Raw genomic sequence first — 13687 nt, 5'->3', positions numbered from 1 at the left:
AAACCTGCTTCTGCTGTCTGTACAGCTGATGTTGTGACTTGTTGTCCTCTCAGTCTGTCAGGTGGAGGTGGATGAGGGGGCGGAGTCTGTCCAGCTGCCCTTCCAGACCACAGCTAGGCTGCCTCTGGATTGTACAGTGACGTGGATACGCAATGAACCAAAACCGGTAATGAAGGTCCACAAGTATCCTGAAGGCTCTGACCAGCCTGAAGAACAGAACCAGTTTTACAGAGACCGGACAGAGATGAACAAAGACCTGCTGGAAACTGGAGACTTAAGTCTGACCCTGAAAAACCCCAAACACACAGACACAGGAAGATACAAGTGCTACGTCATCAACACAGATGGAGACACCATGAGAGGGAAAATAGTACTGCTTAAAGTCAAAGGTCAGTATGAAGATACAGGTCAGAGGTATTTGTGTTTGTTTCTGGTTGTTTGTCTCTGTCCAACTGTCCTCTGTCTCCTCTGCAGAGAGATCACAGATGAAACAATCAACATCAGGAACAGAAGCAACTCAACAACCTCTGATGGAGGATCAATCTGTTTGATTGGTCTGTTTGTCACTCTGACTATTGATCTGATGTGACTTTGGATCAGAGAGACAATGGAGGTGAAGGAGCTGATGGACGGTGGATGACAACATGAAGCTTTATCAGCTTCTTCTTCACTCTGACTCCTTCTATATAATCACTATTGGTCACTATTGATCATCTGTGTGTGATGTCACATGTTGATCAGCTCCGTGATTTAAACTGAAACATGTTCTTGTTTCTTTTTAGACTTTCAGTGTCCCTGAAGGCCACTTGTTGCTGTTTTGATGTGAATGTGCATCTGCCTGGGTAGAACAGCCTCGGAACAGCCACTCTTTCAAATGGCCCTTGAATGGCAAAACACAACCAATCACTCCCTATACTTTCTTAAAGGCTGGGTAAGCAGTATTCCCCCCCCCCCCCTCTCCCTCTCTATATATATATACATATATATATCTCAGACTCAGACAACTTTATTAATCCCACCAGGGGCAATTGGTTTCGGCAGCTTGCATACTGGCACAGTACAAAAACACAGTACACACAATAAATACATAGGGAATAAGGTAGAGTAAGTAAATAGAATGCCAAGGAATACAGTGTCATCAAGGATCAATAGCTGAATAGAGTGAATAAATAGATAGGTTGCACATGTTGACCAATAAGATGTACATGGTAAAAGGAATAAAATAAAATCATTATAAAGAATTTAAGAGACGAATATGACGTTTGCAGTAAAAAAAAAAAACGCTTGAAAATCAGTTTAGTATTCAACGAGTTATGATTGATTAAATGCCCTGACACTTCATTGCACCTGCCAAACAGATTACACTGAGTATTTTAGTTAAATATTGAATAAAACTAAACTAAGGGCCATTCCACTTCTTTATTAAGTTCTGAATGGAGCCATTTTGATCCATGTACAAGTGAGCAGCTCCATCTAGTGGCTAATTAGCTAATTCCTGAATTGATCCACATATATATTTGATGACAGCAAAATACTACTTCCTGTCTAACTATGGTATTAAAGGTTTATTCCACCAAAATGCTAAAATAATTGTGATTCATTATTAAAGGTTGATTCCACCCAAATGCCAAAACAATTCTGATTCATGATATTATGCCAATATCATGAAAATATGCAGATTCAGACCCACATTTCTGGGACTGCAGTTCGAGGCCCCTTATGTTTTTGTGACTGCTGCAGTTTCAGGGCCGCATTTCTAGGACCCTAGGTTTTATAATATTGAAGGTCAAGGTCAAGGTGCACTTTATTATCCTCAAGGGGGCGGTTTGTTGCACAGCCAGCAGTACATCAATAAATTAAAAAGGTTTATTCCACCCAGTTGCTAAAATAATTGTGGCTCATTATTAAAGGTTAATTCCACCCAAATGCCAAAACAATTCTGATTCATATTTTCCCATTATCATCAAAATATGCTTCAACCTCTTAAAATGGCTCTAAAACATACCAGAATCATTTTACCTCACATTTTGTTTAGAAACATAGGACACAACTTTTGTGAACATCCTTTTTATTAAAACAAACAAAAGTTTTGATGCATGTCACACTTTATCGTCAAACTCCCCGTCTGGTAGAATCCCTAAAGGCCTCTACGACTCCTGAGAGAGAGAAAGATAGAGAGATGCAAGAAAACAGAGCAGAAATAAGGTGTAATTACATGTAATTGACATATTCGACCCCCAGATTGTGAAGTAGGTAACAGCTCTACATACCAATTGAATGGTTTCCCTTCTTTCTTTAATTGTCGATCTATCCCTCTATTGAACTCCTCCACTTCACTGAAATAGTAAATGGACAACATAATCACTGCTGGGTTAACAGAAATATTGGAAACACTTAAAGGAACATTAATTAACATAACTACTTCTTAATTAAGGTATTAATATTATAAAAACAGTTGATAAAGATTTGTGTTAAAAAATTACATTCTTACCTCTGATGATAAAGCTGACCAGTGAGGAAGACCTGCTCAGCCTCCTGCATGGACAGATTTTGCAGCACAGACAGGCCGTATATGATGGCCTTCCAAAAGAGAATGGTTACTTTAAAAAATATATATAATTTAAATACACTGTTATACCAATGCTGAACAGCAAGCCATTATACACGGGTCCATGCACAAGTAGCACCATTGTAGCTGTTTATTTAGGCTTTGAAAGTGCAGGAACACACACAAATACATTACATGGTTAGACCTACCTCTGGAAACAGAACACCTAAGATGAACTGGACTTCATCCGTGAAGCCCAGTTGTGTTGGTGTTCTGTACAAAACTGCCTTCAGAAAGGCAAAAAGGGTGTCCTGTTGTTCCTCACTGTCAAGGTAATCACCTGGGTGTAACCCAGGTTACTAGGCCCTTATCCTAATCCAGCTATCAGTTAATTGATTAGATCAATAAATTAATAAACGATAAATAAATGTGACCGGTAAATAAATAAATAGAGTTTGATTTAAAATAATCTTACATAAAATGAATAAATAGGATTTATGATTAAAATCATAAATATGTCAATAAATAGATTAAAAAGGTTAAGATACACACGTTTATTTACGTCTGTCTTAAAAAGAGTGTTTTGTTTATTTCAAGTGTGGCGAATGTGCCTTTCTGGAAGTGTAAAAGATTCGGGTGACATGAGGAGTTCACGTGATGTGAAGTAGAGCAGCCAATCAGACGCCGTCAGGGTGTACGTGCAGGCGTGTTGTTTTTTTCTCTCTCTCTCGGCCGGACCGTCGTCGAGGTGGCTGCATGCTAAGCTTCGGCTGCAGATATTACCGTTTGTGGAAAAAAGCCAGATATTCCAAAAGTCTGAGTTAACTTTTTATCGTCGGCGCAGAGAGCGAAGCCTTTTCTTTTGCCGTGGGTGAAAGCAGACCGTGTGTTTTGTGACGGAGACGGAGGAGAACGTGAGTGTTTATTAGCAGCTACGGCGCTAGCTCCGACCATTAGCCACATGTACTTCGCTAAATTATATTTTTGAGGTTACACATTACTGAACTCCCATGTCCCTGTCTCTTAAAAAAGCGGAACCTGGACAGACGAGCCGTGTATTCTTCCTTGTGCCCGGAGTGTGTGTGTTTATGTGAAGTTTGAGCCTCTGGTGAGTAGCCTCAACTTAATTGATAAAAGTCCGGTGAACGGAGCTGAAATGTGCATCTGCTAATGTTAATATGGATTAGTGAGGCATTAAATTCATGTGTATAGTGTTTAAAAAAAAATGTTTTATATATCTGTGTTGTGTACATTACCCCCCGCTCGGTGTATTTTCTCTGAGAGCGAGCGGCGGTAGAGAAAAAAAAGAGGAAAAGAAAGGAGATGAACGTAAAGAAATATTCCGCCATTTTGGCTCATGTTGATGTTTATATTGTGTTCAGTTCATTTAAAAGCACAGTAAAAGTGGTTAAAACAATTATTAAGAAACAATGTTATAATATACATGTATAAATATGTGTTTATATGCATTTATTTACATTTAGAGTATATTTTATTTACATGAATATATAGTAACCCTTTCTTTTGGCCTTTATAGGCCGGGTCTTTTTGTCTTATGTATGGATTCCTGGGTTTGAGATCTACACAAAGACTACTTCTTCTGCTGAGGATTTCCTCCTGTTCTGTAAGGTAGAAGGGACCTCAGTGGTCGTGGCGAGCTACTCAAAACAGAGACTGTGATTTATTCAGAGACTGAATTTATTGGAAACTGTGGTCGATATCTCATGTGTGTGTTGACACTGTAAACATTTTATTTTTATTTTTACTTTTCTATTCATTTTTTATTTATTTTATTTCTTTATTCAAAACAATATAACACACTTAAAACTTACCTGTTGGTTGTGTCAATTATTTACTCTGTCACTCAATGCATATTGCCAATACCCCTTTCTCCTAGAGCGATCTAGACTTCTGATTTACTAGTCCACGAGGTAATTAATGCACTGATAAAATATCTGTATCTCCTAGTTTTTAAAATCAACAATTAGAGCTAAGGCAGGTTACATGTGCAGCTAATTTGTTTGCTTGCCTTTATATTGTCTGACCTGCTTTGTGATTTTAAGAAATGCCTGAAGAAGATCAGTGAGATCGAAACGTTGCACTTGTACTTGCCATTAAAGTTACTTGGAGCTTTTAAACAGTATGTGGACATTACCTTTTTTTGCTTTTGGCTCTTTATTGATCCAGCATCTGTATTCATTTTTTTTTGGATGTGCACACCCACCCTGTTTTGTCTTTTGATCTTACCTGGATGACCTTAATTTCTGTCCACAAAATCTCTAAATACAGTATAGAGTAACATAGGCTAAATGTAAATACTGATATGAACATACATGATTAGGAGCCGCTGGACGATCTTGAGGTCCATGATCATGGTCCATCAGGTGCTTGAGAAATTGAGCCCTGTTGATTATTGTTGCTTCGCAATAGCAGCAATGAAAGTGTGTTGTCTTTCGACAACATTAAGAAAAATTAACACAAATGTGAAATTGGTTCATGTTAGTTACTCATAGCCCAGAGAAATATAGGCTGAATATATGCATAGAGGAACTATAAGTAAAACTGAAAAGAAAACACGCATAATGCATTTATTATAATACCATATAATAATATTACATATAGAAAAATAATAAAATATGACCAGAGACTCATAAAGCATCCTATTTCTGAGTAGTATAGTTGTTTTTTTAAAATCAAAAAGACAAGATATGCTCTTAATAACAAAACAAAAAAATCACTGCTATATACATAGAGCATATTTACTGTACATGTAAATATAAAGTGTGCAGCTAATTCACATGACCTAACGATACACCTAAAATTATATGAACAATATTATAAAAGTCACACTTCCTTCCATTATTTATAATACCGAAGAGGGCGTCAGAGCCCAGGAAAGAGACAGGAATACATGGGAAAACCGAGCAGGAAGCATCACGGTGACGGCGGAGTCAAATGTTTGACTCCGCCCACCTCGAGGTCTGCAGTCAGGGGCTTCGTCTGAATCTGCAGCCTCCGGGTCTGCAGACGAAAGTGAAACTAAAGTTTTGTCACTGCGTCAGTGGATCATCAGGAGGAGGAAAGTGTCGACTGCTGTAAACTGAATGTGTTTAGTGTGACGCAGATTGAAGAGGACTTTGTGGTTCTAAGTTTTTATTTTTTTTACTGGAGGATGAAGATGTTTGTGGTGTTTGTGATCCTCGTGCACGGTAAGATAAATTTCCTCCCTCTGATCTGATCTTAAAATGAGGTGTTCATTTTAAGACCACGTTGAACAGAAAACAAAGTGAACTAAATAATGAGAGAAACATGACATCTGAGTTGATTCTGTTTGTTGCCAGCTGTTACTGGTGTTAAACTGTGCTGATGGGATTTTAAAGCAGCCACACAATCACAAACAAAACCAAATTAATGTCTCCTGAGGATCCACGAGGAATAATGGTGCATTTATGTGGTGTCAGAATAATCTGAAAATGAGTTCCCGACTGCAGAGAATTCATGCAAACGTCCCTTCGAGTCAGAACAGCAATTTGGAAAGTCTCTGAAAAAGTTTGGGGCACAACTTACTGATTTTGACGTCATATACAAAGAAACATGGTGGATGAAAGTAAATGTTTGGTGGATGGTTAGAGCCTTTATATTAATTCACGTGTTGCATATAGATGGTTTTACTCACATGTAATCTGTAATATGGTATTAGCTTGTAACTGTTAGCTGCTGTGCATGAAGAGCGACCTCGACGAGCTGGAAAAGATTTAAACGTGATAACGAGTCAGATAAAGCAGTATTTTATCAGGTTGAGCAAGTACTCATAGTATTCTGTACAGATAATAAACTTTTTAAGGATGAAATGTGTCAATATCCAAACTCTCAATGAAGGAGAGTCCTCTTATTAAACCATTTTCTTTTGACGTCACAGTCAGTGACAGTAATTTAACCTCTCTACCTGTGTGACCTCACAGTTTCCCAGCATGCCTCAGCTGTGGAGCTGTATGAGGGGGAGGAGTTTGTCCTGCTGCCCTGTGAGTTTCCCACTTTTGACGTGGACGCCCCCTCAGTGGTGTGGAGTCGCTTGGATCTCGATCCTACAACCGTCCACAAGCGTCAGCAGGAAGGTGATGAGCTTGGAGACCAAAACCAGCTTTACAGTGGTCGAACATCCATGATGGCTGATGCTCTGGAAAGTGGAGACCTCAGCCTCAATCTGACACAACTCCAACTCTCTGACAGCGGGAACTACACCTGCACCGTCAGACGAGGGTCAGGAGACGAGCGGAGAGTGACGACCGTACAGCTGCAGGTCAAAGGTCAGCCACAATCCCTGAAACCAGCTGTAGATACAGGTCCGAGGTCAGTACTGTAGATAAAGGTCAAAGGTCATGTTCATTATGTTTCTGTTTCCCACAGAACGATTTCCATCCTGGGCCACAGCTCTCCTGGTTCTCCTGGCTGTTGGTCTTATTGTTTTGGGGAGTCTTTTAGTGCATTTTCGGCAGTATTTCATGTCAGGTACGTCACTTCTACTACACTACCCAGAATGCCAATGGTTGTCATCTTTAGTCTTGTAACTCGACTGTGATTGTTGAGGCAGAGTGTCGACAGTTAGTTCTGAGATTATAACAGAAGGATGAGACGGTGAGGTCCTGTTACCATCACAGCTCCTGCTCCTGTCTGTACAGCTGATGTTGTGGTTTGTTGTCCTCTCAGTCTACCAGGTGGAGGTGGATTCAGGGGCGGAGTCTGTCCAGCTGCCCTGCAAAACCATAGTTAACCTGCCTGAGGACGTCACAGCCGTGTGGACGAACAATTACAACATGAAGGTCCACGTGTATCAGAATGGCCTTCTGACTGACGAGCAGCATCATCGTTACAGAGGCCGAACAGAGATGAAGAGAAACTCGCTGAGAGACTTCAGTCTGACCCTGAAATACCCCACAGACATGGACACAAACCTTTACACCTGCACCGTCTACAGCAGGGAGAGGACCATCCTGATGAGGAAACAAGTGAAGCTCCTGGTCAAAGGTGAGTACTGCAAAACTGTCATCCATAAAGGACTTTTATATTGAACCAAAGCCACCTTTCCTGATCCTGTAAGTGTTTTAGTATCTAAACAAAAAACATGGAGGACTCGACCTCTGACCAACGACCTCTGAGTGAAACACCAGTTTAAAACTTCCTGGCTGATAAAAAATGCTGTCAACGAACAGAATCCAGGCAGTTTCCTTCTAAACATGTTTGTCAGAAACTTTTAATTGTTCATTAAAAACTAATTTGTGTGCTACAGGTTTTATGTTAACAAATCACCATCTGTAAAAATCAGTCCGAGAACATTTGATGGGGTTCTCTTCCCCAAAGACAAAATAAAATAAGATTCAAAGTGACCCTGATAGACTTATTACTTAAAAACATCAATACATGTAAATGTCACCATATGAAACATTACTGTGAAGCACAACATCAGGTTTCTGTACAATATTGTTATAATTCAATAAAGTTATTAAAACCTGCTTCTGCTGTCTGTACAGCTGATGTTGTGACTTGTTGTCCTCTCAGTCTACCAGGTGGAGGTGGATGACGGGGTGGAATCTGTCCAGCTGCCCTGCAAAACCACAGTTCACCTGCCTGATGATGCTAAAGTGGAGTGGACGAACAGTATCAACACGAAGGTCCACGTGTATCAGAATGGCCTTCGGACTGACGAGCAGCATCAGTGTTACAGAGGCCGAACAGAGATGAAGAGAAACTCGCTGAGAGACTTCAGTCTGACCCTGAAATACCCCACAGACATGGACACAAACCTTTACACCTGCACCTTCTACAACAGGACGAGGACCATCCTGATGAGGAAACAAGTGAAGCTCCTGGTCAAAGGTGAGTACTGCAAAACTGTCATCCATAAAGGACTTTTATATTGAACCAAAGCCACCTTTCCTGATCCTGTAAGTGTTTTAGTATCTAAACAAAAAACATGGAGGACTCGACCTCTGACCTACGACCTCTGAGTGAAACAGCAGTTTAAAACTTCCTGGCTGATAAAAAATGCTGTCAACAAACAGAATCCAGGCAGTTTCCTTCTGAACATGTTTGTCAGAAACTAATTTGTATGCTACAGGTTTTATGTTAACAAATCAGCATCTGTAAAAATCAGTCAGAGAACATTTGATGGGGTTCTCTTCCCCCAAAGACAAAATAAAATAAGATTCAAAGTGACCCTGATAGAGTTATTACTTAAAAACATCAATACATGTAAATGTCACCAGATGAAACATTACTGTGAAGCACAACATCAGGTTTCTGTACAATGTTGTTATAATTCAATAAAGTTATTAAAACCTGCTTCTGCTGTCTGTACAGCTGATGTTGTGACCTGTTGTCCTCTCAGACTGTCAGGTGGAGGTGGATTCGGGGGCGGAGTCTGTCCAGCTGCCCTGCAAAACCACAGTTCCCCTGCCTGATGATGCTAAAGTGGAGTGGATGACCGATATCAACATGAAGGTCCACGTGTATCAGAACGGCTCTGACCAGCCTGGAGAACAGGACCAGTTTTACAGAGACCGGACAGAGATGAACAAAGACCTGCTGGAAACTGGAGACTTAAGTCTGACCCTGAAAAACCCCAAACACACAGACACAGGGACATACAGGTGCATCGTCTACAACACAGACGGAGACATTGTGAGATGGAAAATAGTACAGCTTAAAGTCAAAGGTCAGTATGAAGATGCAGGTCAGAGGTATTTGTGTTTGTCTCTGGTTGTTTGTCTCTGGTTGGTTGTTTGTCTCTGTCCAACTGTCCTCTGTCTCCTCTGCAGAGAGAATTCAGATCACAGATGAAACAATCAACATCAGGAACAGAAGCAGCTCAACTCCAACTGATCGTCTGATGGCAGATCAATCTGTTTGATTGGTCTGTTTGTCACTCTGACTATTGATCTGATGTGACTTTGGATCAGAGAGACAATGGAGGTGAAGGAACTGATGGACGGTGGATGACAACATGAAGCTTTATCAGCTTCTTCTTCACTCTGACTCCTTCTATATAATCACTTTTGGTCACTATTGATCATCTGTGTGTGATGTCACATGTTGATCAGCTCTGTTATTTGGACTGAAACATGTTCTTGTTTCTTTTTAGACTTTCAGTGTCCCTGAAGGCCACTTGTCGTTTAGATCCTTTGAGCTCGGACAGAGGTCTCACTTTGAAGGAGACACCTGACACTTTCAATCTGTTTGTGTTTTATTGTCACACTCACTATATTCCAGTTTTTATCAGTTGCTTCAACATGTTTTCTTAAGCACTCACACAGTTTTCTACCTTAATCGACCCTGTTCAGAACAACAAACCAGAATAACATTGTCTTTATCACTGTTGATGTCCAGAAAATGAACTTGTGTGTTTAGTTTCTCTTAGAGACTTCTGTCCAGTGAAATCTCTTCCACAGATGGAGGAAGACGTCCTTTAAAATCAAGCCAACATCTGTTTGAACAAAGGGTCACAAACAGATGTTGGCAGGCTTATTTTATACCTGTGTGATGACTGAAGTAAGAGTTACGTTACATATCACTCAGATTTATGATGTCGTGGTAAATGAGAAAATGTCAACAATAACTAATAAAACAGAATAACAACAGGAGTTTTGAGTTTTAGTTTGTTTTACCAACATAACTTAACTGACATGGACAAAATGAGGTAAAAGAAAACACACTCAGAAATGCATGTTCTCTTGTTTATTTAAAAAAAGCTTCACCTTTGATCACCAGAACCAAAAATCAATTAACCACTACTAGTCAACCAATCACAGAGCTTGGAGTGAAGCCACATGATCCACTGAGAGCGTTTCAGGGCGATGACCAGAAAACAAACATTAAAGTTCCAGCAGCGCTCAAATCTTTGATATTCATCAGTGTGACAGAAGAAAGACGAGACTTCAGCAGGATGAGACACGTTTCAGTCTGTAAGTGTGTGACTGCATCATTTATAACATTTTATACTAAAACTCTGCCAACAGCTGCAAACTCATTGTATTCTCTCTCTCTGTTGTCAGTGCTGTGTGTCTACTGCTACTTTGTGAGCGCAGGATCTTCATCTCGTAGTGAGTATTGTTCAACAGTCTGACTGTACAAGTGATTTTCTCAACCGTTATCCAGAATATTTCAAAATGAGCTCCACCTTCACCAACTGCAGCAGTAAAATCCAGCTTTGCACTTTGTGCCACAGAAAGTTAATAAGCCAAGTTTGGATCAGGTGAGCAGGTAGAAAGAGTGAGTGTTTTGGCAGGTGATGAGTGACTAGGAGTCGGCTGGAGTTGTGACTGTAAAACATAAAAAATAATATATGAAACATTGAAAAAGGAGGTCATGATGCACAGGACTGATAAGCACCGATAATGTCATCACCTGGTAAAACAGAGGAACTTCTCCTCTTTCTAACATCAGATGTACAGCGACGTGAGACCAAGAAGTACGCTGGAGTCCTGCCAACAAGGATGGTCATTTCTCCGACCTGGTACGTCAGTGTGGGCGACACTGTAAAGCTCAACTGCACCACACACAATGACAAAGGGAACTACGGCGACACGATGGACATGCAACTGCTCTGGACAAAGATGGGACCTGGAGAGAAGACTAAAAAGGTTTGGGACATTGACATTAAGGCCTAGATTAGGTGTTTGGCTAATGTGACTGTGTGATCGATCTTTTACGCTACAGTGAGCAGTCAGTCAGTCAGTCAGTCAGTCAGTCAGGAGTTCTGAAGTTGAGATGTGAATCTCAGTTTGGTATATTTGTGTGGTGTCTTCTCACAGGTCCTGTTGAGCCAGGGATTAGTCAAAGAGATAAAAGAATGGAGGTGGTGCCCCATTTACGAGTGCTTTATCAATAATCGCAAGTGATTAATAAATTACATGTATTAGTAGTGTATATCCTATATATATATATATATATATATATATATATATATATATGGTGCCCCGTGTGAGGCCACTTAAAACCACAGTTCTCTGCATTAAATTAATGTGTACAGACAAACATTGGTTGTAATAATCAAAACTTAAGCTGTTTTAATGTTGTTTGGCTGTCCACTGAGTGACCAATGTGATGCTTAACTTCATATTCTTGACTGCATATTCCTTGAATTGTGTGTGAGCATAAAACTTCGCTGAGCCGTGATTGTGCTGCTTAATATGAAATTAATGTGCACAGATGCTGCGTTGTAACCAGATCTGTCAGTTATAAAGAGCTTTCCAGCATTGCCGCATGTTGGAATTAATGTGTACAGATTTTGTGTTGTAACGCTGTGATTTATTTGCATGCATAAGTGTTGCTGTACACTTATAGCCATGAGACCAGAGGAGACAGTTGACTTCCTTTTGTCCATCTACGTTGCCTTAAAACAGAAAAATACAACTTCTGCCCTGAGACCAGGAGGGATTCACCTGCCCACAGACAACTTCTGCCCTGAGACCAGGAGGGATTCACCTGCCCTCAGACAACTTCTGCCCTGAGACCAGGAGGGATTCACCTGCCCTCAGACAACTTCTGCCCTGAGACCAGGAGGGATTCACCTGCCCTCAGACAACTTCTGCCCTGAAACCTGGAGAGATTCACCTGCCCTCAGACAACTTCTGCCCTGAGACCAGAGGAGACAGTTGACTCCCTTTTGTCCAACTACGCTGCCTTAAAACAGAAAAATAAGACTTCTGCCCTGAGACCAGGAGGGATTCACCTGCCCTCAGACAACTTCTGCCCTGAGACCAGGAGGGATTCACCTGCCCTCAGACAACTTCTGCCCTGAAACCTGGAGAGATTCACCTGCCCTCAGACAACTTCTGCCCTGAGACCAGAGGAGACAGTTGACTCCCTTTTGTCCAACTACGTTGCCTTAAAACAGAAAAATAAGACTTCTGCCCTGAGACCAGGAGGGATTCACCTGCCCTCAGACAAAATTGTGAGAAACAATGGTCTCTGCCCTGGGACCAGATGAGACTAAACAGCCACGAGGAAAAGCCAAATTAATAAATTAGACTACACTGCCCCAAATAGCCTTTTCTTTTTTTTAATACAAGTACAGTAAAGCTTAATGCAATGTACATTGACAAGCTTTCTCGCTCACCTGATTAGCTTGACTAGCTAGCTAGCTTAGCTAGTGCTTATGGTTAACATGTATTGGCACACATAATGTTGATAGCACTAACTCATTAATACCGAAAAGGTGATGTTTTTCTGAATGATCTTGTTATTCTACCTTTCTGTGATAAGAACAGCCACTGCAACATTTTAATGCAAGCTACAACACTAGCGGCTAGCAGCTAGCTTGCTAGTAGGCTAGCCTAAGTGAGTCAAAATGTCTGAGTTTGCTGTGTTTTCTCTGTACTGTAGCATTTATTTCTCAGGATTGGGTCAAATGAAAGACTGTCTCTCTCTGTGCAGTTGTGAATAATGTCATGGAGAGTCCGCGGCTTCCTGTGTTGGAGGGGGAGGACGTGATGCTGCGCTGTTTACACATCAACAAAACCACCAAGGAAATCGCCTCCAACCTCAGAGCCACCTTCTACAAGAACGACCGTGTGCTCAAGTAAAACTTTCCTCAACCCGAGTTTATTATTCACATCAAACTTACCTTCATCAACATATTCCTTGAATCTTAATATGAGCATCAAGTGTCACTCAGTTTCTTTTCCTCTGTGTGTTTGTGTCTCAGGTGGGGAACTCAGGGCAACTGGACTCACAGCAGAAACCAAAGCTGACGAAGGATATATATATATATATATATATGTATATATATATATATATATATATATATGTATATGTATATGTATATATATGTATATGTATGTATATGTATATATGTATGTGTATATGTATGTATATATGTGTATATGTATGTATATGTATATGTATATATATATATGTGTATATGTATGTATATGTATATGTATATGTATATGTATATATATATGTATATGTATATACATATATATATATGTATATGTATATATATATATATGAATTACATTGATACTCTATATATGATTTACATATATTAATTTTCTCTGATATATAACTTCTGTCTATTGTGTTATATGTTATATATAGATATATAATGTATTCATATATTGTTTCTTCATTTTTCAACTT

The 13687-nt window shown here is 40.1% G+C and overlaps 2 protein-coding genes and 1 long non-coding RNA gene across 4 annotated transcripts in view; all 3 read left to right on the top strand.

Annotated features, from left to right (window-relative positions):
• The window catches only part of LOC141003234 (uncharacterized), a 33758-nt gene extending 22574 nt beyond the window's left edge, over positions 1-11184 (top strand). For both annotated transcript variants that reach the window (XM_073474522.1, XM_073474520.1), the window contains 4 exons: positions 54-389; positions 9364-10506; positions 10597-10644; positions 10988-11184. In XM_073474522.1, coding sequence (XP_073330623.1) covers positions 54-389; positions 9364-9455 — 428 coding nt within the window. In that variant the 3' untranslated portion in view covers positions 9456-10506; positions 10597-10644; positions 10988-11184. The remainder of the gene's footprint in view (positions 1-53; positions 390-9363; positions 10507-10596; positions 10645-10987) is intronic.
• LOC141003246 (uncharacterized) lies at positions 3282-4686 on the top strand. The gene is made up of 3 exons (XR_012179705.1): positions 3282-3462; positions 3581-3656; positions 4086-4686. It is a non-coding gene; the product is annotated as an uncharacterized lncRNA (long non-coding RNA).
• LOC141003244 (uncharacterized) lies at positions 6496-7639 on the top strand. Its single transcript, XM_073474541.1, has 3 exons — positions 6496-6855; positions 6956-7057; positions 7256-7639. The coding sequence occupies exons 1-3, from the start codon at positions 6711-6713 to the stop codon at positions 7615-7617; spliced, it is 609 nt and encodes a 202-aa protein (XP_073330642.1). The 5' UTR covers positions 6496-6710; the 3' UTR covers positions 7618-7639.
• Positions 11185-13687: the final 2503 nt, after the last annotated feature.

The sequence above is a fragment of the Pagrus major genome, chromosome 10 (genome assembly GCF_040436345.1).
Source record: "Pagrus major chromosome 10, Pma_NU_1.0".
NCBI classification, from domain to species: domain Eukaryota; kingdom Metazoa; phylum Chordata; class Actinopteri; order Spariformes; family Sparidae; genus Pagrus; species Pagrus major.
Note: the sequence above shows the minus strand (reverse complement) of the source record. Positions and strands in the feature narration are given on the sequence as shown.

What these genes read in the sequence shown, in the direction of transcription:
- LOC141003244 (XM_073474541.1), top strand. Translation starts at nt 6,711, where the DNA reads ATGATGGCTGATGCTCTGGAAAGTGGAGACCTCAGCCTCAATCTGACA. An exon ending in CGTACAGCTGCAGGTCAAAG is followed by an intron (nt 6,856 to 6,955) that starts GTCAGCCACAAT and finishes TGTTTCCCACAG; the next exon opens with AACGATTTCCATCCTGGGCC. An exon ending in TCGGCAGTATTTCATGTCAG is followed by an intron (nt 7,058 to 7,255) that starts GTACGTCACTTC and finishes TTGTCCTCTCAG; the next exon opens with TCTACCAGGTGGAGGTGGAT.